This window comes from Stenella coeruleoalba, assembly GCF_951394435.1.
Source record: "Stenella coeruleoalba genome assembly, chromosome: 5".
In the NCBI taxonomy this organism is placed as follows: Eukaryota; Metazoa; Chordata; class Mammalia; order Artiodactyla; family Delphinidae; genus Stenella; species Stenella coeruleoalba.
The window spans coordinates 125,966,849-125,994,079 of NC_137150.1; the positions used below are offsets into that span (position 1 = coordinate 125,966,849).

General features: G+C 38.9%; 1 protein-coding gene across 2 annotated transcripts in view; it reads right to left on the bottom strand.

Annotated features, from left to right (window-relative positions):
- Positions 1–27,231, bottom strand: part of APP (amyloid beta precursor protein) — a 274,061-nt gene that overhangs the window by 108,218 nt on the left and 138,612 nt on the right. For both annotated transcript variants that reach the window (XM_079921899.1, XM_079921898.1), the window contains exon 6: positions 15,034–15,227. In XM_079921899.1, the coding sequence (XP_079778025.1) occupies positions 15,034–15,227 (194 nt within the window). The remainder of the gene's footprint in view (positions 1–15,033; positions 15,228–27,231) is intronic.

Genomic DNA, 27,231 nt, shown 5'->3' on the forward strand with positions numbered 1-27,231 from the left:
AATCAATCCCATGGTACTCACATACAAGAGGATATTCGAGATAACGTGGTCAGGAGTTGGTATAACAGCATATCAAATGTCATAATATATGGAGCAACAGACATATGTGAGCCTAGAGGAACAGGAATGTACCTGTCACTTTGGAACCTCTGATCTGCTGAAGCGGAGGAGTGTGCTCCAGATGTGGACAAGTGATAAAGGGTATCTCATTGTGATCCCTCCAGTTATCAGCATGCTAATCAGCCGTCCTAGAGGAGTAAAGCTGATTTCAAAGGGAATTCTTTTTTTTTTTTTTTTTCTTTTCTTTTGGCTCAGCCGTCCATGGCTCACGGGCCCAGCCACTCCGCAGCATGTGGGATCCTCCCGGACTGGGGCACGAACCCGTGTCCCCTGCATCGGCAGGCGGACTCTCAACCACTGCACCACCAGGGAAGCCCTCAGAGGGAATTCTTGAGTGGGATGGATTACTTTTCATCTCTCACTCGTAACTGTATTTCTACTCTACTGTAGAGCACACCAGTGTTTGATCTCTCTGACCTTTTCTCTAACCCTTCTCTTTACAAAAAACATTGTCCATGTAATTGAAAAGAGAACCTTTCATTTGTCTGGGAGAGGTTGAGGGGTAGTCATGGGGTCAGCACTGGGGAAGTATTATGTTAATGCCTTTACACACGGTATTAGTAAGTATAAAGGAGATGGCCAATGACTCTCCCAAGACAGTGAGAAGAAAGAGCACATACTTGGGCTGAAGAAGTGTTAAGTGGTCAATGTCAAGTTCATAGCTGTGATATTATGCTATAAATGGGGAAAACTGGGTGAAGACTATTCAAGATATCTTTCTATTAATTCCTTCACTGCATGTAAACCTACAATTATCTGCAAAAAATGTAAAAGAAAAAAATCTCACATTAAGAAACATATAAGAGGAAGGTTGGTAGTTCAGTTTGCCTTGGAATTCTATCTTGTCTCTTTCCCTGAATCATTTATCGTTTCAGAGTAATTTCCCTGAAGGGCTACAAATTTCAGTTTGAGAAACATTCCTTTAAATTCCTTTCTAGCACTGAGAAATTACCAGGAAATCTATCCAATCAAGATCCTAACAAAGTAAAACAATTTTAAAGAATTAAGCCTGAAATATATAATTTGAAAGCTCCATGACTAGATTCAGAGAAAAAGAAATCTCGAGACAGTTTATTATTTTTTCAAGACATTTTAAATGCTTATGTTTAGATTATTATTTTTCTGAATAGAGAAACTTTTTCCTTCCTAATCTTTCGGAAATACTGAAAAAATTCAGTGAAAAACGTGTTTCATATTCATTACTATAATCAGCCAGTGGAAAATTATTTACAAAATCATCCACTAAATGTAGAGCATGTAAAATTAGACCTTATATAATTGTAACTTCAAACAGAATTCATCTGAAAATTAAAACTGCAGCTTCCTTTTCTCATCTTCATTCTCTTCTCAAAATCTAAAATAATAAATGAAAAGATGAACATTTAAAAATTATTTGCTAACTTTATTTTTTGAATTCCAAACCACCTTTGTTTCTATTCAAAGTAAATGTTACATACAATAATGAAGGAGAAAATTTGCCCAGAATTGAAGTAGGGATACTTCTCAAAGCGAATGTTTCAAGTTAGATAGAAACACAGGCAAGACTTAAACATCTAAGGAACTATGATCTTTGTTTATTCATATTTAATTCTTAGACTTTTAAGATCACAAATAGGTTTCCTAATATTCACCTAGCTGAATTCTTCTGGCAAGGAAGGCTTATCTCTTCTTTTATAACAGCTCTATTCACCTTTCAAGACAAAGACCATTTAATAAACTGAAATGCTAGTGTACACACAACAGTATGAAAGTGTTCATGTGCTTAAAAAAAAGAGCATTAAGCATTTTATATCTTTTAAGGTAGGTCCTGACTGAGATCTGTGCTGGTTTCAACACTAAATTCCATTATCTAAACATCAATACCATACAAATACAAGATTTAATATTTTTAAAAATATCAATATTGATACAATATTTAATATTTTATTAAAATATTAATATTTTATTAAAGTATATAATATTTCCTACATTATATAAAATGATTATGCAATTCACTGTTCCAAATGTAATGCTTAACCACAAAAAATTAACTGAATAGATGTCAAATTGGAGCAAAATTTTTTATGGACCACCAAATTTAGAAAGCTAATTTTACACTTAAAAAAAAAATTTCAACATAAAGACAGCTGTGAAAGTGGCAACTAGGATAAGGAGAAAATCCCCATTTTCAAGAGTACAGTTATTATAATGCCTTCTTAAAAAGCAGAGCTAACAGAGTAGCAAGTAATTAGCTTTAAATAAAGCACTAACTAAAGAATAATCTCATACTGTAAAGCTTTTTATTATTATTTCATTTAAATAACTAAATTTCAATTATTCTAAGACTATAGGAATGTATGTGAAATAAAACCGTATATTATATGGAATGCATAAAGTTTAAATTTACAAATTTTGAGAAAGTAACCACTTGAATAATCAAACCAATCAAACTAGAGAGTTACTTATAGAAACCTAGGAATTATATATTCTGATATTGTTTAAAAAAACAAAAAAAGTAGCATGATTCCTCCTATGATACAAGACTATGTACACAATTAAGGTTCATTTAAAATAAAAATGACTTAGCTGGCAGTTTTAAACTAGAGTAGAAACGGCAAATGTATGAAGACAAATAAAATTTGGTCTTGTGACAAGTCACTTGTTTAATACTAACAATAAAATAAAATGAAACAATGACAGAGTACAGAAACCTACTAAATATGCTTATCTTTAATATTTCAAATAAATGTTGATTTACCTGCCTAATCATTCAATCTGTTAATAATGAAAATGGCTGATCTCAATGCTGTTTTATAACTTCACTTTTCAGCCTGATTAAATCATTCCAACATGCTAGAAAACCAGTTATTTTTTAAGAATGTATTTTTTGCAAAAATAGATGCATGTACTTTTAATGGGTAAGAGTATTTATAATGTGCTTGCAAATAATAGCAAACAGTAATAAAAGAACATGTCCAATAGAAAATTCCCCTAATTGAACAATTGTGATCAGATATTTATCACCTACTAATCCTATTTTACTAAATAGAGGCATGTAAAATTAGGCAAGCAAATTTGAACTAAAGTCTTATGACAAATCTCACTTAAGCCCCAAATATGGGTTGAAATATATAAACAAATGATGGGAACAGCTGTGCATGGTAATGAAATCACTGGCTCAGAATGAAATGACCGGTGCTAATTTGTCACGGAAGTCTCTAGAAGATATCTGCAGCTGGCTTGCCTTTTTACTGAATTGTGTTGATTCTCTAAGGCTATCCAGTACATGTGTCATTCGAGTTACACCTGGCCCGATTCTCACTTCTCTCAATGATGAAAGATTACTTATAAAAAGGCCACCTGAAAAAGTACTTGTAAAGTGTTTAGACTAACCATACTCTCGTGTTGGTGATGCTGGTCACCAGCATTCACAAAAGGGCACTGCTATTTTTCCTAATACCTTTGTTTCCTGTTTGTTACGGGAATAAACTTATTTGTCATCAAGCTGTGTGGTTAGTCTGAAGCACAACACAATATTACAAGAAGCTCTAAACTCTGATAAGACAAGATATCACATCCTTTGCTGGAAATAAGAGGAAGAGGTTTTTCTTCTTGATTGAGAGGTGAGGTATGCTGGGAAATCTGACTGTGTCTGGAAAACCACAAAAATAAAACTCTCTAATTTATACTGTTTGTTGACGTCCATGGTACACTCTGTGCTGTGGAAATACATACAATTGGTATTTCAAGCTACCAATGGTAGTGGCTCACAAAATTCCTCAGTACTTGAATAATCAGCTTTTACAGGCTAGCAGGAGTCAGCTACACCATATCTATGAGAGGAAATAGGGGCACAGGTGAAACTAGGAACAATTATATAGTTTGGGAAATTGTAAGGGTTTTCTAATTTGCTCAGTCATGAGAGTTGAATTTTTACAACATTACTCAGTAAGTAGACCTATCAGGATTCTTTCATACTTGGTGACGTTTGATACTACAGTAAGAGCAATGACACCACAGATAATGATGGTTTCACCACCATAGATAAGGATAATTTTCCTTTTCAGTTTCTTACTCTGTCTCAATCTAAATCTGCACAGTATGGGGGCATGTAATGATACTAGAGACCATTCCTCAAAGTGTAGCCAGCCAGTGGACCAGTAGGACCGGCATCACCTGGGACTCAGGACCTACCCCAGACCTACTGTCTTAGAATCTGTGTTTAGGAAGCACTTCAGGTCCCTTGTATGGGCATTAATATTTGAGAAACACCATGATCAATCCCATCTTTTACAGGCAGTTAAAATGTCAAAAGTATCTATATATATATAAGATTCAATCACTTTCTAAAAAAGACCAGCGGGAAAGGATTAGTAAAAAGTTGCATAGGTTTTAGCTTATTAAAAGAAGGTACACATATTTGGGAAATGAGGGGTATAACATATTTTAATAGAGCTGAGAGATTCAAATGTATACATATACCAAAATCTTAATTTTAAGAGATTATCTATAAATATTTCTTTTACTCTGAAGTGCTGTCTCATGCAAAATCAAAGCAGCTTTGATACTTCTGCCTTAAATTTAACACCAACACAATATTTTTCTTACTCATATTTAAGTCTATGAAAACTCAGACTTCTCAGAAACACAAATTTAAGTGATATTGTTCTTGTAACTTGTCAGAACATTAGAAATATCAAATTTTTATTTTTATTGGGGAAAAATAATTAAGAAAGCTGACATAAGATCGAGGATAGATCACTGAGCTTGGAATTTGCTTCCTTTGCACCACTTCTCTGTAAGAAAGAATTACATGGCATTTCTGTTACTGCAAGAAAACGATGTTTCTAGATATGAGAGTCAAGGATTGGAAAGATGGTCCTTTTCTGGGGTTCACCAAGCATGTCCGTCTCACCATGTTAAACTCATCCCTGTCATAGTACCCAGCAGGAAAGAATGGGTGGCTTCCAGCTGAAAACAGCAGTAACCCTGTTTGCTCTACGGATGGTAACCACCATTTGCTATTTTATGACAGGGGACCAGGTGAGAGTGAATTTCTTGTGGAAGAATAAAAAACGAAACCCGGAAGGCAGTTTTCCTCTACCTCTCATTTGCCTACATGGCAAATATGCATACGTAATATTTTAAAAATAATAATTGTATGTTGATTTGTCTGTAAATATAAACTATGAGATTGTACATGACACATCAAATATCTGTTTTTATCTTACTAAATGAGTACTTATCAACTTTTTTAGCATACGTTTTACTTTACTTTTTCTTCTCAAATAAAAAAAATGTTCACTGCTACCTACAATGTGCAAAGCATGGAATGAGGTGTTACAACTGACAGTAACATGAGACACAGTATTGTAGGGGTATTTCTCTGCTTGTGTATTTAAAGCCAGATATCACTGTCGACCTCAATGTCATAGCCCAGTGGTTTGCAACCAGAGAGATCCTGCCCCCATCCCCTCCCAAGGGACATGCATCAATGACTAAAGACGTTTTTGGTCATCACACCTGGGGGGTGCTACAGACATCTAGTGGGTAGAGCCAGGGATCCTGCAAAACATCCTACAATGGACAGGACTGTCTCCACAACAAAGAATTGTCCGGCTTAAAACATCAATAATGCTGAGGTCAAGGAACCCTGCCATAGTCCAAGTAAACACCAGGATTCATGCTGCGTTTTAGTAATTTCGCCCAATCACTTGACCAAAGCTACTGTGCAGAAGTCACCAGCAAGTCAGAAATCCTGGGTAACAAATGCTATGAAACTCCAGAAGAGATAGAGTCATAAGAATTAGCCAACAAGGTTGTTCGTTTCTTCTATCACGAAACATCAGGAACTTAAAGTCACATGCAAGCAGCATGAAACTCCTGTCCATATTCTGTTCTCTGAAATTATACCCAACAAGAACATAAGTAAATTTAAGGGACAGAGACAACCCCACCCTCACAGTTAACACTGGAACTGTCTTACCACTATTAACTCAATATAGTGCACTTTTAACAAAGTGAACTATTCTAAACTCCTTTTACTGTTTCAAGAGTCTTCTAGTTTTGAAAATTTGCACTGCTGTCTTGAAGGCCAAGGGGTTTTCCTGAACATCGTTTTAAAAAATGTGATTTTATTCAAGTGTAGTTGATTCACAACGCTGTGTTAGTCTCAGGTGTACAGCAAAGTGACTCAGTTATACGTACATATATATATATATATATATATCTACTTTTTTCAGATTCTTTTCCCTTATAGTTATTGTAAAATATTGAGTAGAGTTCCCTGTGCTATACAGTATGTCTTTATTGGTTATCCATTTTATGTATGTAGTGTGTATATGTTAATCTCAAACTCCTAATTTATCCCCACCCCCCCTTTTGCCTTTGGTAGCAGTAAGTTTGTTTTCTATGTCTGTGAGTCTGTTTCTGTTTTGTATATAAGTTCATTTCTATCTTTTTTTTTTAGATTCCACATATAGGTGATATCGTATGATATTTGTCTTTGTCTGGTTTACTTCACTTACTATGACAATCTCTAGGTCCATCCATGTTGCTGTAAATGGCATTATTTCATTCTTTTTTGTGGCTGACTAATATTCCATTGTATACATATAACACTGAACATCATTTTTGTATGAGATTCATTCAGTCTTGCTTCCTCCTGACTTCTTACTCTTCCACTAACAGAACCCAAAAGGTCAGATGTTGGAAGAGGTGATAAGTTTTTAGGGGGGCAAAATGATCCAAGGTTGAGAGAAGAAGGTGTTTAGGTTGAAATCCACCTTGCTTAAAAACTCCAGAAAGCATTTTTCTACAAGGCAACTAAATATTTCCATTAAAACACACACTGTTACCTGCCCAAGGAATCAGAGTCCCTACTCAATCGGACATATGGATTAGCTAAAAATTAGCTGAAAATGACATGCATGTTTAGATGAACTGTTCTCCCATTTGCTGGATTTCTTTTACTAGGTTTGATGCTTTTCTTTTTTTTTTTTTTTTTTTTGGTACGCGGGCCTCTCACTGTTGTGGCCTCTCCCGCTGCGGAGCACAGGCTCCGGACCCGCAGGCGCTCAGCGGCCATGGCTCACCGGTCCAGCCACTCTGCAGCATGTGGGATCTTCCCGGACTGGGGCACAAACCCATGTCCCCTGCATCGGCAGGCGGACTCTCAACCGCTGTGCCACCAGGGAAGCCCCTGATGTTTTTCTTAATTGCAAACTCTGTGCTGTGGAAATACATACAATTGTCAACATTTGCATATTTTTTTGAACAGCAACTGATTTTGGGAAAAGCATAAAAAAGACTAGAATTTTTAAAAACCTGGTTTCTGGACTTTAATTGAATTGGACCAGAAATTTTATTTTTATTTTTAAGAAATTTAGACATAATTGTATTAAAATACCTTTAGCTGATTATTTCCTTTTCTAACATTGAATTGAAGAAGGCTTGACACAAATAAAAGTGTAGAAGGTAAAACTAACTAAGCACTACTAGCCATGTAAAATTTCAAACAAAATTAAGTTCAAAAATATAATTTTCTAGGTGGCAATGCAGATCTTTGTGACTATACTAAACCACTGACTTCTCTACTCCATGGTATGCAACCTATATTTCAATAAATTTGTTACTAAAAATAGAAAATTATATATATATATATACACACCACACACAGTTTTTTCTATGGCTCTGTTTCTCACTCCTACATTTTAAGCAAACGATTTGAGTGGGCTTTCTAAATTGGGACCATTAAATGACATGGAAAGAAGCTTGTTAATGCCACGCTTCACTCTGCTTCTAACAAAGCATATATCAAACACCTCAAAATCAATGGCTGTGGTGCCATGGGGCACAAAATAATAAGGCTGCCACCTGTCACATCTGTACCCAGTGTTGATACTAGTTCTCTCAAAGTCATTAGAAAGGATGCTACATTCTGGTCCAGGAACAGGAGTGGATCTTACTCGCCTGTGGTCATAACACAGAGAGGTAAAGACTTCCTCCACAGGGAGCAGCCATTATCCCTTTGCCCTGTTCACAAACCCAAAATGGAGCTTAATTTTCATTTTGGGCCAGTGCGCTCCTATGAGGCGCCCAACAAAAGTATGTGAGTACACTTCCATGTCTGCAGCAAGTCAAGCTCACAGTTTTCTCCAAACTTTGTGAAAAGCTAAATATGAATGATAAGCAAGGATCGTATTTGTGAATTATGGTATACCTTGCAAGAGGCACATTCATTACAGATGGGTCACACCGGAGACGTGAGAATTACGCTAAGCTCTGTTTGCTCTACCCTTGAGATCAATGTAAGCTGTTCTGATTTATTTATGGTACTTCTTGGATTCGTTCTATTTGGTGCTCAATTAACTGGCAAATCCCTATTCTCCTTTAAAAATCATTCAAACGACAACTTCTTGGCAATGCTTAGTGGAAACTTCTGTCCCTGGGTGAGCACTTTCCTTTCCCTGTGTGCCAAAGTTCTTCCCCAACCAGGTCAGAGAGACTGATTTCTCCCCAAGACTGAGTGTACAGCTATGTCTGGAAGCAACCTGAGTGAACCACCCTCTTCATATCCCTGTGCCCTCAGGAACCGGTGCAATGCCCAGTACCTAGGAGTGCCTGGTCCACGTGGGTGGAATGTACAGCAGCAAATCACATGATGCTTCTTAGAGATTAATGGTAACCAGAGGGAGAAGAACAATAGTTTAATTCTGTGAGGTCAGTCACCCCGCCCAAGGCAAGCAACATTTAGATCAAACTTTTCAACTTCATCATCATATGGTATGCTTAAATTGCGACCTCTACCGGTGTCTCTGTCCATTTAATAGATGAACTTCCAAGAGGTTTAAAATACCCTCAAGAAATGAAACTCCATCTTGAAATGCAGTGGCATTTAATACTATCTTGGTTCAATTTTCAGCCAGATATAAAATTTAACTGCAGATGCTTAAATATACAATATATTCACAAAAGATATTTCAATCAAGAAACCAAGTTTAAGCTGTTTTTTTCCTTAACATACGTCCATAAATATCAGCTCTATGATACCAATAGAAATGGATATATCACATTTATGCTTTTTATAATTACAAAAGACAGTCTGTTGGCTTACCTTTGGCATTCCTAATTAGTAGTAAATATTAGTTCTCTGGAGGATCAAAATGATGTGTATAACCAGGGCAACTATAGTAGCTTAGGTTAATTGAGCACTTACTGTCCACCAGGAACAGTGCCTGTGGATTACTTCATATATTGCTCACAAAATGGTTAAAATTAGGTAGGTATTATTAAATCCCATTTTCAAGAGGGAAGCAATGAGGCATAAAGGTTATTTCACTGATACAAATATACTAAGTTAGTAGGTTGTAAAGCCAGGATTCGACCCTGAGCAGCCTGCCCTTGCAAAACAAACTGAACACTTAGAATGTGCCAGGCATTATATGGTAAATACTTAACAGGAATCATCTAAAGTAATTCATATAAAAAACATGCAACATCATATCAACATCTATAAAACACATGAAAAGACAGACTTACCAAGGTTATGTAACTGGCCCAAAGCCAAAAAACTATTAAAAATTCTCTTTTTAAACACTTTACTAGTCTGTCTCTAACCATATGAAAACTACCTTAATGAAATTTACTTGGTATGGTAAAATCTGAAATATAAAAACTTCTTAGTATGTTTCTAATGATCAGTATCAGAGGTTTCCTATAAAGGCTTGAAAAGTAAGTATTTTCAGCTTTGCAGGCCACATGGTGTCTTTTGCAACTATTCAACTTCACCTCTGTAGCCTGAAAGCAGCCATAGATAATATGTAAACAAATGGGATTGGTTGTGTCCAATAAAACCTTTTGATTAGAAAATAGGTGACAGCCCATTTTCAGCCCATGGCCACAGTTTGCCGATACATGGGCCAGGGCCATAGCTTGAAATAATAATAATATCAGTATTATTTAAATAAGAATTCTAAAATGCAGGAAATGCTCAGAGTGAAATAATAGTAAGATAAATATATGCTATAGCAAAGGAATACACATTTACAAGGGAACACAGGTGAAACTGAACTAATATGTATTTAAATATAAAAGGAAAAACAAAAAATTGGCATTGGGGTGGTAGAAATACTCTGGTCCATCTGGGTTCAAATCGTGGCTTCACCAATTACCAGCTTTGTGACCATGGACAATTTTTAAAAAATTTCTCTCAGCTTTAGTTACCTTGGTTTTATTTATTTATTTATTTTGGTACGTGGGCCTCTTACTGTTGTGGCCCCTCCCGTTGCGGAGCATGCGCAGGCTCAGCGGCCATGGCTCATGGGCCCAGCCGCTCCGCGGCATGTGGGATCTTCCCAGACCAGGGCACGAACCCATGTCCCCTGCATCGGCAGGCGGACTCCCAACCATTGCACCACCAGGGAAGCCCATTGCCTTGGCTTTAAATGGGCAAGTAAAATTTCTACCAGTCAGCACAAATTAATCAAGGATTAACAGACAGAATCACTGCCCTAAAGGGCAAGGGGAGTGGTGAAAACACAAGGAATTCCAGGCTGATCTGCCACAATACAGTAACAGCCAATTCCTCACCACACCTTCCACAGCAGCAAAGCGCTGAGCCATCAGCAGAGATGTAATGAATATGTATTTGCTGAATCAATGAACATACGGAAAAAAACAGTGTTACTCTGGATGCACAAAACTGGCTAGCTTAACTCACAGACTATGTCATTTATTACAACACTCATGTTTAATCGGAGTTTAAAATTCACAATTGAGTCACAGATTACCTTTCTGTCTTAGGTTTAGGAAGTGCAATCCCTTCTCAAAACACAGAAAATTAGGAGCAAGTGTCTAAATATACTCTTATTGTACTCAAATTGGTATTGGCTTATTCCACTAGGTCAAAACAACAGATCCAATCTTTCTCCTCTGGAATCAGTAACATAGTCAGAACTGACATCTTCTACTTTGGTATCAATGATTCTAACACAATATGGCATGCTGAAATGTCCTGTATTTTTCTTCCCTCTGCCTATTTCTTTCAAATTTTAATGGGTTACAAAACTATTGAGTTTTTTTATGAAGTACATGGAAGACTCGTATCAGTGGCAGTATGTTGGTAATGAAGAATGTTCATTATTAAGTATGGTTGTAAATCACATTTTCTCTCGGGCACCGAAACATTAACACTGGACACTAGAGGGTAAGCCTCTTTTCAATCTCTCTGCTTTGCAAGTCATTTCCAACTTTTATTCTCAGCACAGGAGCAGGCTACTCGTAATTAGAGTTTTACAAAGTTAGCAATCACCTATTGGCATTGACATTGTTCTTCATCAGGCAAGAGCTGTAACTCACCTCCTACACCCATGGTGTGGAGGGAAAATGCTCTAGATGACTGGTCGCTTTAATGCTACCATCAAAAACTTCTTCTGGGCTTCCCTGGTGGCACAGTGGTTGAGAGTCTGCCTGCCGATGCAGGGGACGCGGGTTTGTGCCCCGGTCCGGGAAGATCCCACATGCCGCGGAGCGGCTAGGCCCGTGAGCCATGGCCGCTGAGCCTGCGCGTCTGGCGCCTATGCTCCACAACGGGAGAGGTCACAACAGTGAGAGGCCCGCGTAACGCAAACCCCCCCCCCCCAAAACAAAAAAAACCTTCTTCTACTCCTTTATCAGAATTAGCTGGGAACACAGAAAACTCTCTGACATGGATGCAATATACCACAGCATGTTTCTCCTCTTAGGTCTCCTTTCCCAGAAAGACTTGCTTCAGTCATAGCTTTTGTCCATTTCAGGAGTCTTAGATGGATGCATGGATTCCCATTAAAGGCTCTTCTACCTCTAGCAATAACAGTTGGTACCTCTAAATGACCAGGTATTTGCTTTCGTAGCTCACTTTTAATGCTCTTCTTGACATCAGCATTATTAACTTATCTTTTAAGTCTAGTTTCTTTTATTTTTTTAATCTTTAGCCTGGAGATTTTTTTCTAAATTCTCTTTTAATTGCCTTTGTCTTTCTATAAAAATACCAAAACATATATGTCCCTCTATGTTCTATCTTAATACCTAATAATGCTACATGTAGAGAAAAACTGAAGCAAAAAGAACTGGACTTATTCAGAATGTAACAAGACCATATTATCTCAAGAGAGTTCTGTCTTGGTTTAGAATATAAGCATAAGTTTATGTGGCATTCTCTCACATACTGAATAAATTATGTCACTCCCTGTTCACCCATCCCCTCAATAGTGGTAATATAAAAACAAAATCTCTTCGTTGTTTCTACTAAAAAAATCCTTACCACACAGCAGGTCTTGAACTGATCACCCTCAGTTAATACCCATACTTGCCAGCCTGTCATTAAAGGTCTCCATATTGTAGGCCCAACCTAATTTCCTGTAACCCTCTTATGGAAGTTTTACCTGCTCTAGTTTAAACTGGACTAACCTTGTCTCCCAAGCATGCCACGTACCTTCCCAAGGCACCATATTGGTTTTGTTATTCCTACTGACTCTAAAGTAGGCTACAAGAAAATCCATCAGTAGTAGCTCTGCCACCAGCCCTTCCAGTTCCCCTTCAAATGCCATCTTTTTCATAGACCCTTCCCTGATCAATCTCCAATTCTTTGAAGTAGGCTCTGGGCTCGTAGTGTTTTCACAGCACACTTTGTATTTCTTTGACTTATGTTTCCTACTAGACTTTAACATCCATAAGGGTCAGCTATCCTGTGTATTCTCATCACACGATTGATCCACTGAGCCCAGCAAAATGGCTCATTCCAAAGAGGTACTCCAAAAATGAATGTTGAATAATTGGACAACGATTATTATGCAAACAGCTATCTTGATGGAGAGCACAAGAACTTGAGTCCCACAGCAGAATACGAGTGCTGTAATTTGTAGTCACACAACTTTTCGGTTTCAAGAAGAAGCAGCCCTGTAAAATACGTCCTTCCCTGCTAGGAAAATAGAAGCTAACAAGTTCATGTAGCCAGATCTGCCACAAATGGTCCTAAGAGGTACACGAAAAACACCCTGAAAAACAGTGCCTCCAACAAAATGTGCATTCGCTTAAATGTGTATCTACTCCACATGCTAAATTGAATAAGAAGTTGTCATTACGTAGGGAACGATAAAGTTAAACAATCTATCTGGTACTATATGTATATTTTAAAAGAATATGTGATACCTTCGGTGGATTTTAAGCTAACCCTGAGTGTTCAACTCAGAATAATCTCAGTTTTAAAAGCTGCAAGTTAGGGCTTCCCTGGTGGCACAGTGGCTGGGAATCCGCCTGCCAAGGCGGGGGACATGGGTTCAAGCCCTGGTCCGGGAAGATCCCACGTGCCACAAAGCAGCTAAGCCCGTGCGCCACAACTGCTGAGCCTGCGCTCTAGAGCGCGTGAGCCACAACTGCTGGGCCCACGTGCCACAACTAGTGAAGGCCGCACAATGCAACGAAGAGTGGCCCCCACTCACTGCAACTAAAGAAAGCCCGCGCACAGCAGCGAAGACCCAACGCAGCCAAAAATAAATAAATAAATTTATTTAAAAAAAAAAAAAAGCTACAAGTTAAAGAAATGCAGAACTTCGAAACTACTATGTTAAGTGAAAGAAGCCAGACACAAATGGCTACGTATGACCTCACTTATATGAAATGCCTAGAAAAGGCAAATCTGTAGAGACATAAAGTAGATTAATGGTTGCTGGGGGCTGGCAGTGAGAACAAGAATTAACTGTGAATGGGTGTGAGGGCTCGTACTGGGATGATGAAAATGTTCTAAGATTCGATTATGGGGACGGTTTCACAATTTGGTAAATTTATTAATGCCATTGAATTATACACCTATACACTTAAAGTGAATGAATTTTATATGTAAATTATACCTCAATAAAGTTATAAAAAATGCAGTGAAGGGAAGAAGATACTACAATGATCACCAGGAGTCTACTTGAGGCAAAAAAGTAGCCCCTTTTAAACTCCAATTTAACAACAGAGCAGAAATCATTTTACTTTAATAAAAGTGAGAAAAAGACCTACAATGTTGTAGCGTTTCTGGATAGACTTTAAAAGTATTTGCAATACATTAAAACAATAACTCTGTCCACATTCATTCAATCTAATCCTAGGACCATCTTTTACTATTTGCAAAACAAATGCATACGCTTTAAGAAAAGCAACTCAACAGTTCACTAGCTTTGGTTGTTTAATGTAAACTGAATCCTTGCTTTTATTTCATGGAGACAAAAAGGAAGTCTTTTAGTTCATTCTGTTTACAACATTTCCAATAGGAGCATTAATGAAACAGAAGAAGAAAGTCTAAGATAGTAACACTACATCTACCTCTCACTGTCACTTCCCCCAATAAAATACTGTAAAGGCAACACAAGGCATCCAAGTTAAATTTCACAGCAAAAAATAATGTGATACTCACCAAATAGCCTTCTTTTGCTTTAACGAAATCTAATTGCAACTACTCACTCAACCAAGATTTATTGAAAAGTTTCTATAAGGCAGGCACTCTGCATCATATTAAGTAAAGTCCAGTCTTTGACATCAAGGACCTCACAGTCTAGATGTGAAAGTGGGTGTAATAAACACCCACTGTCAGGAGAATACCAAGGAGGTTGCCTAACTCAGCCTCTGTCAAATGACGTGGTCCACAGTTAGGTGGAGTTTTACAGAACAGTGTACCAAGTAGCATACATAAAGCACAGAACAGACTGTAAAATCAGCATTTCATGTTATTTGAAATGAACTGTTAGACTGCTTGTTCAACCAAAAAGAGTTCAACAAGCATAAGACAACTTGTTCTTATGAATTTTTATTTTTGGTTGGGGGACGAAAAGGTGGTAGGGTGGATAGAAATTTCAAACTCTGGTGTGATGCTTTCCTTTTCCCCAAGAAAGAAAATTCAAGTGAACAGTGGATTACCTCGGACCACCTCTTCCACAGACTCCGTGGTGGTGGTCGTGGTGGTGGCGACGCTGGTGGTCCTCTCCGTGGCCTCTTCATAGGGCTCCTCCGCTTCTTCCTCTACCTCATCACCATCCTCTTCATCCTCGGCTTCCTCTTCCTCAACATCAGCCACTTCTTCCTCCTCTGCTACTTCCACGACTTTGTCTTCACTGGATCAGGAAGGAGAAATAACAACGATAGTCATTTAAACAAATTTCAGGAGAGGAAAACAAAAAATCAATGACGAGGAATTCTGGACATCTGAGAGGAAATCTGACATTGAATAAAAACACACACAAGGTTTGAAGCCAGCAGGTCAGAAATGAATTCCAGCTCAGTATATCTGCAACTTTTTACCCCTGAGCACAGCTCTTCTTAGTTTCTGCAGTTGCAAAAAAGAGAATACCCGGATTCCAACTGTATGACATTTTGGAAAAGGCAAAGTTATGGAGACCATAAAAAGACCAGTGGTTGCTAGGAGTTTGGGGTAGGAAGGACGGGATGAATAGGCAGAGCACAGGGGATTTTTAGAGCAGTGAAACTGCTCTGTAAGATACTGCATCAGTGGATATCCACTGATACAGTGTATGTACAACAACATGCATTTGTCGAAACCCTAAGAACTGTACAATACAAAAAGTGAGCTCTAATGTAAATTTACTTTAATAATAATGTATCAATATTGGTTCCAAGCATACAGTGCTAATGCAAAATGTTAATAATGCAGTGGGGAGAGCTCTCTGTACTTCCTGTTCAAATTGTTTCTAACCCTAAGACTGCTCTAAAAAATAAATCTATTAAAAAGGCTGGGGTGGGGGGAGACCAAAACAAAGTTTACTGTGTTACCGGGATTACTTCTCCTCCTGTATGTGAAAATACCCCACAGCACCTGCAGAGTAGATATTCAATAAGGGGAGGTGGAAATTCGTTCAAAATTACTATTGAAAGTTTAAACTGGAAATGAAAGGGGAAGAAGAAACTGGCTTAAATAAGCCTGTAAGCTAAATGGTCAGGGATGCCTACTGAAACTACACCTATGCTCCCTTTTGCTAGTTGTGTAAGCTTTCTAGAATATCAGATATCTCTTTGGCTCCCAAATTTCAGTGAGCATCAAAAGGATGCACCTGAAAGGCTTAGTAAAACACAGATCACCAGGCACCACCCCTAGATTTCTGAATCAGTGGTGGGACAGAGCCTGAGAATTTGCCTTTCTAACAATTTCCCAGGTGATGCTGACACTGATGGTTGGGGGACAATATTCTGAGAACCACTGAAATATGCAACACTGAGAATAATGGTAACAGACAGGCAGTAAGTCACAGTATCATTGGGAAGGGGATCAGAAATAATATTTATGGCATTAAACATGTATATACTTAATCAGTGGTAAGTAATAAATCAGCAAATTTGGATGGCCAAAGAAGAGTATGTCTAGAACAAAATCAGAAGGTCCAAGTAAGATATTCTTGTGGCAGTCATATACCTGCCAGTACAGACATGGTCAAGAGCATCTGGAAGATGATAAATGAAGATAGGAATCTAAGTGTTAAACAGTGACAGTATCTGATGTGCCATCTGGCTGGAGAGGAGAAATAGATATTTCATCCTTGATCAGATCACAAAATCAATACAGGAAAAAGATCTAGATGTGTGGAGGACTTCAACTCCCCAGAGCATCTGCCACAGTTCTCTTTAACAAGAAGCACTAGGGGAATAGGATTGAGAACTGCCATGTTGACATTTGAATTTTACCCCAGAGTTGATTCTTGCCCACAAGGAGAAGCTCATTGTTTGGGAGACATGACAGGAATCTGGAGAGTTTGTGTCAGCCACAACCTGGAGCCTTGGGATGCTAGTGTTGAGTTCGGCATTGTACAGAAAATCCGATTTCAAACGTGTTAGGGAAAGAAAATGGTAGGATTCCATGGTGTACAGGGACAGAAAGGAAGATGGCAAAAGGCTTTCAAAGACTGAAAGTCTGACAGGAGAGCCACAAGTACTGAGGGTGAAAAAGAGAAAGATATGTAAAAAGATGAATATAGCACTAGAAAGAATTCCCTCTGCGATGACCTAGAGAGGTGGGATAGGGAGGGTGGGAGGGAGGCTCACGAGGGAGGGGATATGGGGATATATGTATGCATATGGCTGATTCATTTTGTTGTACAACAGAAACTAACACAGTATTGTGAAGCAATTATACTCCAATAAAGATTTATTTAAAAAAGGAAAGAATTCCCTGATTAACTCAGAATTTAAAGGACTTTTATAAGTTCTAAAAAATTGTGTATAACCCCCCACCTCCCAAGTGGAACGCCTTTTAAATTCTGACTAAATATGACTTAAGATAATAAATGGACACATCAAAAGCAGTTGAAATATGTGGTTAAATAAGAGAATAAGGAGAAACCTATCTGGCAGAGTAAAATCAATAATAACTTATTTATAGATAAATTATTATTAATTGAACAAATGAAGTGTTAATACAGAGAAAACCCTAACCAGTTATTTTAACACTTCCAAGAGACCGTGAAAAATAGGTGAGAAGAGGAAGAGAAACATTCGCACTGATAATCAGATGGTATAAGCCTTCATCTGCTTAGAGATAAGTGGGGTACGCTCATTGATTTCTTGATTGCCTGAATTCCTGCACAGAAGTCTACCACTTAAGACAACATTTCAAAAGAATCCTAAACTCAACAGTTGCTTAGATGCCAATTTTACCCAGGATACTGCCTCTTTATTTTTCTACAGAATCTTGATGTTGTACTGCTAGTGAATAAAATAAAGATGACCTAATGCATGCCATCAGCCAATTTCCTGTGTTTGAGCTCTCTTCTGTGTTCAATCAAATCATAGGCACCAATATTCTTTAGTTATCCAAATTAAGTAGACAATTCAGGTAAAACTAGGGAGAGAAATCAAATCCAATGAGTCTTCCCCTTAAATCATGACATGTGCATGCTGTCCTGAAGCACGGATGGAGTGACAGGGTCCAGGTATGTGACCCAGGGTTAAGACAGCACTGTGCTTCCAGGTGGGATGGTGAAAACATGACCCTGGGCCCCAGACATCTCTGTTATGACTTGAATGTTACATTTAAAACTCCAAACAGAAAACATGCGTATAAAAACAGCTGTGTTTAAAGTGATCTGCATTCTAGTATGCGTGGAGCCATGAAAAAGAGTGAAATAGATGCCCACCATCCATCACTGCATCTGCCTGAGCAATTTACTGGCATCATAACAAGGAACAGAGACACGTAATATTTCAGCTGGCTGAGGAATTAAATTACTTGGCCTAAGAGAACTCGCGTCCAGTTCTTATTACCATAGCTTTGATTTCTGGAATTAAATTTAGATGTCCACGAATTCAACGATCTATTTGGACACCATTAAAACAGTAGCACACAGTTATGTTTTAAAGATGTGGCATCTTCCCAAAGAAGGCGCAACATGCCAATATTACAACTTCCAGCTGCAGTTTTCATAAATAACTGGAAACACAGAAAGGGGAAAAAAATATTTTCCACCTTTTTTTCAACTGCTGGACAGCTTTGTTCTGTGATGTGACCAAGGTGAGCCCATTTTAGAGAGGTGATCGCAGTGGAAGAAAATGCGAGGAAGGGCTAGTTTATGGAAACGTGAGGCTGAGCGTTTCCTTATAAACAAAGAAGTCACAATAAAATAGTCCCTTGAGAACACGGTGGAATATTCATTCACTCATACATTTTAGCATCTGTCAATTTAAAGCAGACAGCTTTTACAGCTTTTAAATTCCAATAATAAAAAATACTTCTAAAGCATGAGGGAACTATCTGAAAATGCTCATCATCTCAGGAGTATCTGAATTAAATAAGAAGGTTAAAGGGTCAAAGGGACATTATTTTGAGGAAATAAATCACTGATGCTAAAGCTTCATGTGTCAGAACACAAGACTTCAGTTTGGTGAAGGATAGACTGCATCGCAGCGGTAGCTCTTCTTGTATTTCTAAGTCAAGGCTGACCTTGATTCCACTTGCCATTGCCTCCCTGATAATCCCTTTAGATAGTCAAAGGTTTTTATTCATATTTTAAGTCCTTTCTGTTTAAGTATGCAAAACAATTCACCATTTGCATTCTCTAAAAAAGCTATATTTATTCTTTCATCGTCTCTGTTAAGACTGATGTTTTTTTCCGCTTTGTAGGACAAAGGAGAGGAAATGGCAGAGAGAAAGCTGATTCGCATGGTTTATGTGAATTGGACAATCACGAGACCTGAACTACTGCAGTGATGAGGGGAGAGTGAAAACAGAACAGCTGTCAGCTCCCAAAATGTAAGGACCACCTGGGGGCCAGAAGGGCAAGTCTCAACAGGAAGACACTCAGACACTTCCGTGTTGATCTAGAATGGGGAAGAAAGAGTCTCCCAGGGCTGGAAATAGAGAAAGAAAATAAAGCAAAATTTTGAAAAAAGGAAACAGACAGTTCTTTCCCACCCATTCCTCCCCAGGTCTTAGTGCTGCCAGTTTAGCCTGGAAGGTACAAAGGCTGGATAAGTCAGTTTGTCCCAGGAGAAAGCAGTCTCTGAAATTATTGCTGTTAAATTAGGAAAATTGGAAGCTGCCAGAAAATGTGAGAAAGTAGGAAGCATATTCTTCCTGGTTCTGAGTAAATGTTTCAAGACGGGGGACAGCTAAGTAAGAAAAAGCCACTCTCTCTCCCACCTAAAGGCACCATTAGAAGCCAAACATATAAGACACAAGACACACCGCCTGATTCCATTTATATAAACTATGAAAACACTTACTCCTCACCACTGATAGAACTCAGAGGAGTTGTTACACGTAGGCAAGGGGAAGTTTAGTAACTAGGAGGAAACAGGAGACAGGCTTCTGGGGGCTGGCAAGGCTGTGTTTTGATCTGGGTGTCAGCCATCTGGTTGTGTTCAGTTTTGAAAATTCATCGAGCTGTACACCTGTGTGACATGCACTTCTCTTTATGTACATTACAGTTCAGCAAAAAGGGTTAAAAAGGAGAGGACACTGCTACTGTAATGCCTCACTCTTCTTAAATACTCTCACGACTGGCCTAGAATAAGAGCTTGTTAATTAATAAAATTGTTATCTTCAGGGCCTCCAAATCTGAAAAAATATACCTCCACTCCAAGCCCCCAACCCCCTATGGGCACAAATTATAAGGAGCTGAACACACACAAAAAGAGAAGATTATGATACTTACAAATCTATGGCTCCTTCAGTCATGGCCTCACTGAATTAGTTAAGTGACTAATTCCCTAAATTAATTCATCAGTTTAGATATTTCGTAAATGAATTTGATGCTCATAGGATTCAATCCATCATATGTTGATGATTACTAAAAAAAAAAGTTATCTACCTTGAATGTACTGTCCGAATCTCTGTTACCTATAGGTAATATCTAAAACTGACCCCCACTTTAGCAGTCTACTGAATTTCGGTATAGTTGTTTTGATGGCATTCCTTAGGTAGTGGGTATTATTAATTTGTCAATGAAAGGATCTCTGAGAATCTGACTCATCTCTCCTGAAAAATGCCCTGCAGCAGAAACTGTTTGAAAGCTACCCCAAAGCCACTCTTAACTCCTTTCTCCATCCCTTTTTTGATCAGAGAAAGTAAGAAACCAAACAGTCCATGCCCTTGGGGACAGGGAAAGGCCATGTGACTGAGATATTTCTGGATAATCAGATGCCAGAGGACATCTGCTTGGACTTTTAGGTGGGGCTTTTAGGAGGGTTCTTACTTTCCAGATGAGAAGATTCCTACTGATGGTCAGAGCGCTTTTGTTTCTTTAGCCCCTGCTCTTCTACTTTATCTCCGCCTGGAGGGGCAACAGCCAGCTGTCAATTGTTAGGTGATAAACATCAGGATGCAGAAGCTGATTTAGGATGGTGGGGTGGAAAGATACAAAAAGGTGGCATCTTTGTATCACTGCACCAACCCAGCACTCCTACAACCAATGACTGGGTTTCTGTTACTTGCAGCTAAAGGCATTCCTTGCAGGCCGTTCACTAGCTTACTCTGGACCTCAGGTCACAGACTCCTGCTTTAGGAAGATAAAGACCAAATTGAGACACCAAAAATTCATGATTCAGGCATTAGGGGTGGGCTAGATAGGTCACAACCTTAGTCTAAACTAGGATGTATCATCATTCTTACACATTTAATGAATCCCTATTCCAGGAGAGATAATCTACACTAATTACTGAGTAATAGACGTACTGCATACTAAATGCTTTAGAAATTCCAAGGGGAAAGTGATTCTCGTGAGCTAGAGGTGTTGGATCTGGTAGGACGTGAAAAGTGGGTGTGAGGATGAAGACGAGATATCCTAATAATGCACGAGCAGGAATAACAAGTACCTAAGCCTGACTACAACGGAATTTTACACAGGCTTTGGGTTTTAACAGAGATGCATGCTCAACTGCGGAGACCAGGTATTCAGATATTTTTTCTTTAGTCAGTGAACAGTTGAGTATTTGAGTTGAGAGAGATGTGCACCGATTGATAATCAGCAAAAAAAAAAAAAAGGGTAACGCACTAATTCGCCCATCCATACGACCATTCCATTAAGTGCCTCTCAAAGCCACAGACCAGCGATTCAATCAACAGTGCTGACTGTGCTTTTACCAAGTGCCAGGTGCTATTCCAGGCACCGGGGGTAGATGAGTGAACACGACAAAGCCTCTGCTTTCTCGGAACATATTTTAGTGGGGCAGGCACAATATGAGCAAATAAATAACAAAAAAATAATGCAAAGAAGTTGATTGAGAAAAGAAAGGCTAATGTGTTAACCAGTGGCTATAACAGATGTGTGTGTGTGTATGGGGGGCGGTATAGGGGGAGCATTTCAGATAGGATGATCAGCGGAAGGCCACTGAGAAAGGGTCGTGGGCACCGAGACTTGGAATGCTGAAAGTCAAGGTGGGCGGATGGCTAAGATACGAGTAAGAGAATGTGCAAAGGCCCTGAACGCAAGGGCAAGCTTAGCACGATCACGAAAAAGAAATACAACAAAGAGCCAGTGAGCTTGCGGGGAGTGAGGCAGGGGGAAGAAGTGTAGGTTAGGGTGGTAGAGACAGACAGGTGGGGCATGACCCAGCAAGGCCATGCTGGTTATGGTCAGAAATAGCATGTTTATTTATATGCAATGGGAATGACTAAATCCGATTTGTTTTAAAGATGGCTCTGGTTGCTGGGTGGAGAGTGGGCTCTAGGGAGATGAGAGCAGAGCTGGGAGCCTGGTTAGGGACACATGCTGGGAGCCAGAGATACACTGGGGCGCAAGGGTAATTCACCTGGGCTAACAGCCAAAAGGACAATGATATCATCACCTGTATAAACGTAAAATTGTTACTGTGATACCAATTACGGAGGGCTAGGAGACCCAAACAAATGAGATCTGAACAGATCTGGGGTTGTATAACAAGGCATCCACGAGGAAGGGCCCTGAAATGTGGCCTAAAAAGAGCCCCAAATTAATGAAGTACAGAGGCTAAAGACAGCTGTCGAAAGGCAGAGTGGGTAGAACATGTGCAAAGGTCCTGTGGTAGAGGAGAGAGGAAAACCTGAGTGCCTGAAACAGATCAGCTGACAAGAACACAGAGTGCTCAAAGAAGGACAAATGAGCAGTGGCGTGGAGCAGGGGGTGGCAAACTATGGCCCGTGACTTGTTCCTGGACATCTTGTGAGATAAGGGTGATTTTCACATTTTTAAAGTGTTATAAGATGAAAAGGAAAAAAAAAACACACACACACACACAGAAAGAAAAATATGTGACAGAGACCATATGTGGCCTGCAGAGCCTCAAATATTTATTATCTAGCTCTTTACAGAAATATTGCTGACCCCTGGCCTAGAGGGTGGGCTGGGCTGGGCTGGAGATGGGAAGAGTGGGAGGCTGTGCTGTGTCCTGATCTGAGGACAGAGGAGATACATGAAAACAAAGAGAGAGGCCTCACGGGCTCTAGGGTGTCCAAGTTCTAAAATTCTACAGCAGAAGCAATGTGATCCCTGCCTCTCGCCTTCTTCAGAGAGGGCAGAATGCAGGCTCCAAGGAGGCGAGGCTCTTCGGCATGGCAGAGTGGTTCAAAGTATGAACTCTGGGGCCAGACTGCCTGGATCTGAATCTCAGCTCTGTGACCAGGAGCAAATTACTTAACCTCTCTGTGCCTCCTTATCCTTGTTAAAACTTGCAATGTACTTAGAAGAGCACCTGACCCACAGCAAGTATCACATAAGAGAGAAATAAAGCCAAGGCCACAGGCACAGTGCCTTGGCATGGCACGTGGCTCAAGCGTATAAATGAATGAATGATGTCATGACTAAATCTCAAGGGGATAGTCCTCCAAAACACTCAGAACTGAAATAATCTATGACAATTACATGAAATGGTTGACTTTCTTTATTAGAAAACATAAAAGAGTCAGATGTTAGGCAGTCCTAGGAAAGATCTTAAGAGAGGGAATACAAAAGTACTTAATCTTTAAAGTTAAAAAAAACGCTTATGCTACAGATAATATTTTCAGAATTCTATTATCACTTGGCACACTGATATGAATAGAAGACTATAGAATCCAGTGTTAAATTCATGGGTGTATTAACTACTCAGGTGCTTGCCAATTCCAAGAATAAAACTAATGGTATTCACTGTAAGATGCTAGACAGGAAAGAAAATGGAAGAAAGGTTATAAAAATGATAGTTTAGCATAAAATCAACTTTTCTTCATACCAGCTTTTAAATGTTACCCTGCTTAATTTAGTTCATGTCTAAAAAACAACAGCAAAGAGATAAGAGAAGCATTAAAGCAAGGTCTGGTGTAACTTGCAGCACTTGTTTAGAACATTAGAAAAATAATTGATCTTTTCTTCATTTTCTCAGTACATACTCATCAGAAGAAAAATATTCCAGGAATAGAGAAACAATTTAAATAATACCTCTAGGACCTAAGACAAGTCAAAGGATGGGCAGTTTCTAGGAAGACGGGTACAGTTTCTTTAGTACATCGATGTCATGATATAAAAAGGGCTGCTCTGAATCCTAAGATTTAAGGATGTAAGATGCTAGGCCTGGTCCTGCATGGGATATGGTGTGGAAAAACAAGCAGGGGAGGTCATTCCTCAGGTTCAGGGAAAATATGACTACCTGATGATATTTTAAAAGTATTGTTAATTTTGTGGGTGAGATGGTATCATTTGGGCTCTGTAGAAAAATGTTCTTAGATTTTCAAGATATAGTCTAAAGTACTTAGTACACTTGCTGTCTTACCTTTAAATCATAAAAATATGTTGCAAGGGAGAAAATGTTATTCTGGCAAGACTTAAGAAATATTAAGTTTGGAATATAATTATAGTAAGAAGCTAAATTGCTTTTTCAAAGGTTATCTTGGAGGCAAGAAAAGCCATATATAATCAAAAGCAGGTTCTTTTCCTGACAGCTTCATGAACCAAGTAGGATTAAAGAGAAGCACCTAAGGTGATAAAAAACTTTCAGAGTCATTTTAAAATCTTGATACATGAAACAAAATCTTGGTTATTCAGATGCTATGCCAGAAAACTTTGAATGAGCAAATTCCTCATACCCAAAGATTAAGGTTGCTGGTACGTATAGGTGATCTGTGTACATTTTGGGTGAAGAGTTGGAAATATATGATCTTTAGTCATCTAACATATTTGAGTGGGTGCTAAGTTCCACAGGGTCTGTTCCAGACACTGAAGTTATTGCTGGGAATAAAACAAAAACTTCCCTGTCCTCCTGGTACTTATATTCTACTGGGGGGAGAGGTAGAAATATAAGAAACCAAAGCAAAAATGTTATCTCAGCACATGCCAGGTGACAACCATTATGGAGAAAATGAACACAGGAAAGCTAGGTAAGATACACTGGAGTCGGTAGTTGGAGGACTGTTAACGTTTTTAGAGAGTAGTAAGAAAAACAGAAATAGACTCACGGACATGGAAAACAAACTTCTGATTACCAAAGGGGATGGGGGCGGGGAGAGATAAATGAGGAGTTCGGGATTAATATATACACAGTACTATATATAAAACAGAGAAACAATAAGGACCTACTGTAGCACAGGGAATTCTACTCAGTATCTTGTAATAACCTATAATGGAAAGGAATCTTAAGAAGAATATATACATGTGTATGTCTAACTGAATCACTTCACTACACACCTGAAACTAACACAACAATGTAAATTAACTATACCTCAATAAAAGAAATAAAAATAAATAAAGAGAGTAGTAAGAGAACATGCCCTGAACAGGTGCCCTTTCAGCAAAGGCGACGTGCCTAGCATCCTTTTCCACTGGATCCACATGCATGGGCACTGATATAAAGCTATAGATGGTTTCTGCACAAAATGGCCACAAAGCCCTTTAGAAAAACCACAAAGCAAGACACCAGCCTAACCTTTCTTTTGGGGACACCTTGTTAAGTACCTGCTCCTTAGAAAGGAGAGAAGCTCCCCGATTCTGTGGTTCCCCCAACCATCTCTCCTGTGAAAAAATAAGCGGTTCTACTTGGGAAGCAATAACAAGCAACTCTCCTCCTCTCTCCAGCACAAGCAGAAACTGCCTGGATCCCTCATCCTGCCCCAGATTCCTGGGGCGGGGTGGAGGGGGGGAGGATTCCCAGGAAGAAAGAGAAACAGGCATACTTCATTTCATTGTGCTTCGTAGATAATGCATTTTTTCACAAATTGAAGGTTTGTGGCAGCGAGTCTCTCGGTGCCATTTTTCCACGGCAGTGGCTCAATTCACGTCTCTGTGTCACATTTTGGTAATTCTCACAATTTTTAAAATCTTTTCATTATTATTATATTTGTGATGGTGACCGGTGATCAGTGATCTCTGATGTTACTTTTGCAAAAAGATTATGGCTTGTGGAAGACTCAGATGATGGTTAGCGTGCGATTGCACACTTAAGAGACTACAGCACAGTGTAAACATAACTTTTATATGCACCAGGGAACCAAAAAATTTGTGTGCTTCCTTTTATGGTGATACTTGCTTTATTGTGATACTGTGGTGGTCTGAAACCAAACCCACAATGTCTCTGAGGTCTGCCTGTACATCTAACACCAATCATCAGGTGATACAAAGTGCCATTTATCCCTAAGGGAAAACAAGCCACAAGGCTCCCTTGCCTCTTTGTTCTGAGGGCTTGAAATAAGCATTCATTTTATTTTTGAAGTGATGACCACAGTAAATTCAATTCACACCGATCCTCTCATATAGATACAAAATCAAATAGAAAACATTTTTTTTCTTTGTGATGAGAACTCTCAGGGTGTACTCCCTTAACACCTTTCCTGTATAACAGACAGCAGTGTCCATTACATTACATCCTTAGCACTTATTTATTGCCATAAGTATTTTAAATTATACGGCAGAGACAAAAGGTAGAGCCAAGTATAGCCTGGCTTTCACTTTTTACTATTATGAAAGACTTGATGAGCCCCAAATGGGCTTCTGAGAAATAGCAAAGATAATTGGTTTTAAGAGCTTATTTATGCCAAGGAGCTTTATATGGAAATTTCTATCCTATGAATATTTAGATTCCTGAATCCAGAGGCCATCTGGGCCTGTTTGTACTGGTACCTTGATTAGGAAGATGAAGAGGGAGGAAAAGTACTACTTTGTCAACTAATACCAACGACAGAACAAAAACATAGTGTCCTATTTAGGAGTCATGGTCAAAGATCACAGATGTTCTAGATACAGTATTCAAGACAGAAATTGGACCTACAGAGTCAATTTACCAACGTGCATGTTGGGGAAGAACATTGCCAAATGGAAGGAAGTGGGAAAGCCTATCTTGTTAAGAACGGCCTGGGCATAAGAATTGCTCAGTGTGTTTCAGCACCGATAATGCCTTGTATTTGAGGTTGGACGCTAAGTGGATTAGGTACATACAGATGCTATGAAAGTGTGGTCTTGGTATCCTGCTCCTCTGATTGGTTCTACCATCATTAAATTACTTCAAATGCAATGTTGCTGCCTGTGACTACTGTATAAACAATTCATAAAACCAAAGTGCTTCATTACCACTTCAACATGTATATGACTCCTTGGTCCCAATTTTCTAATAATTTTTTTTTTTTTTTTTTTGTGGTACGCGGGCCTCTCACTGTTGTGGCCTCTCCCCTTGCGG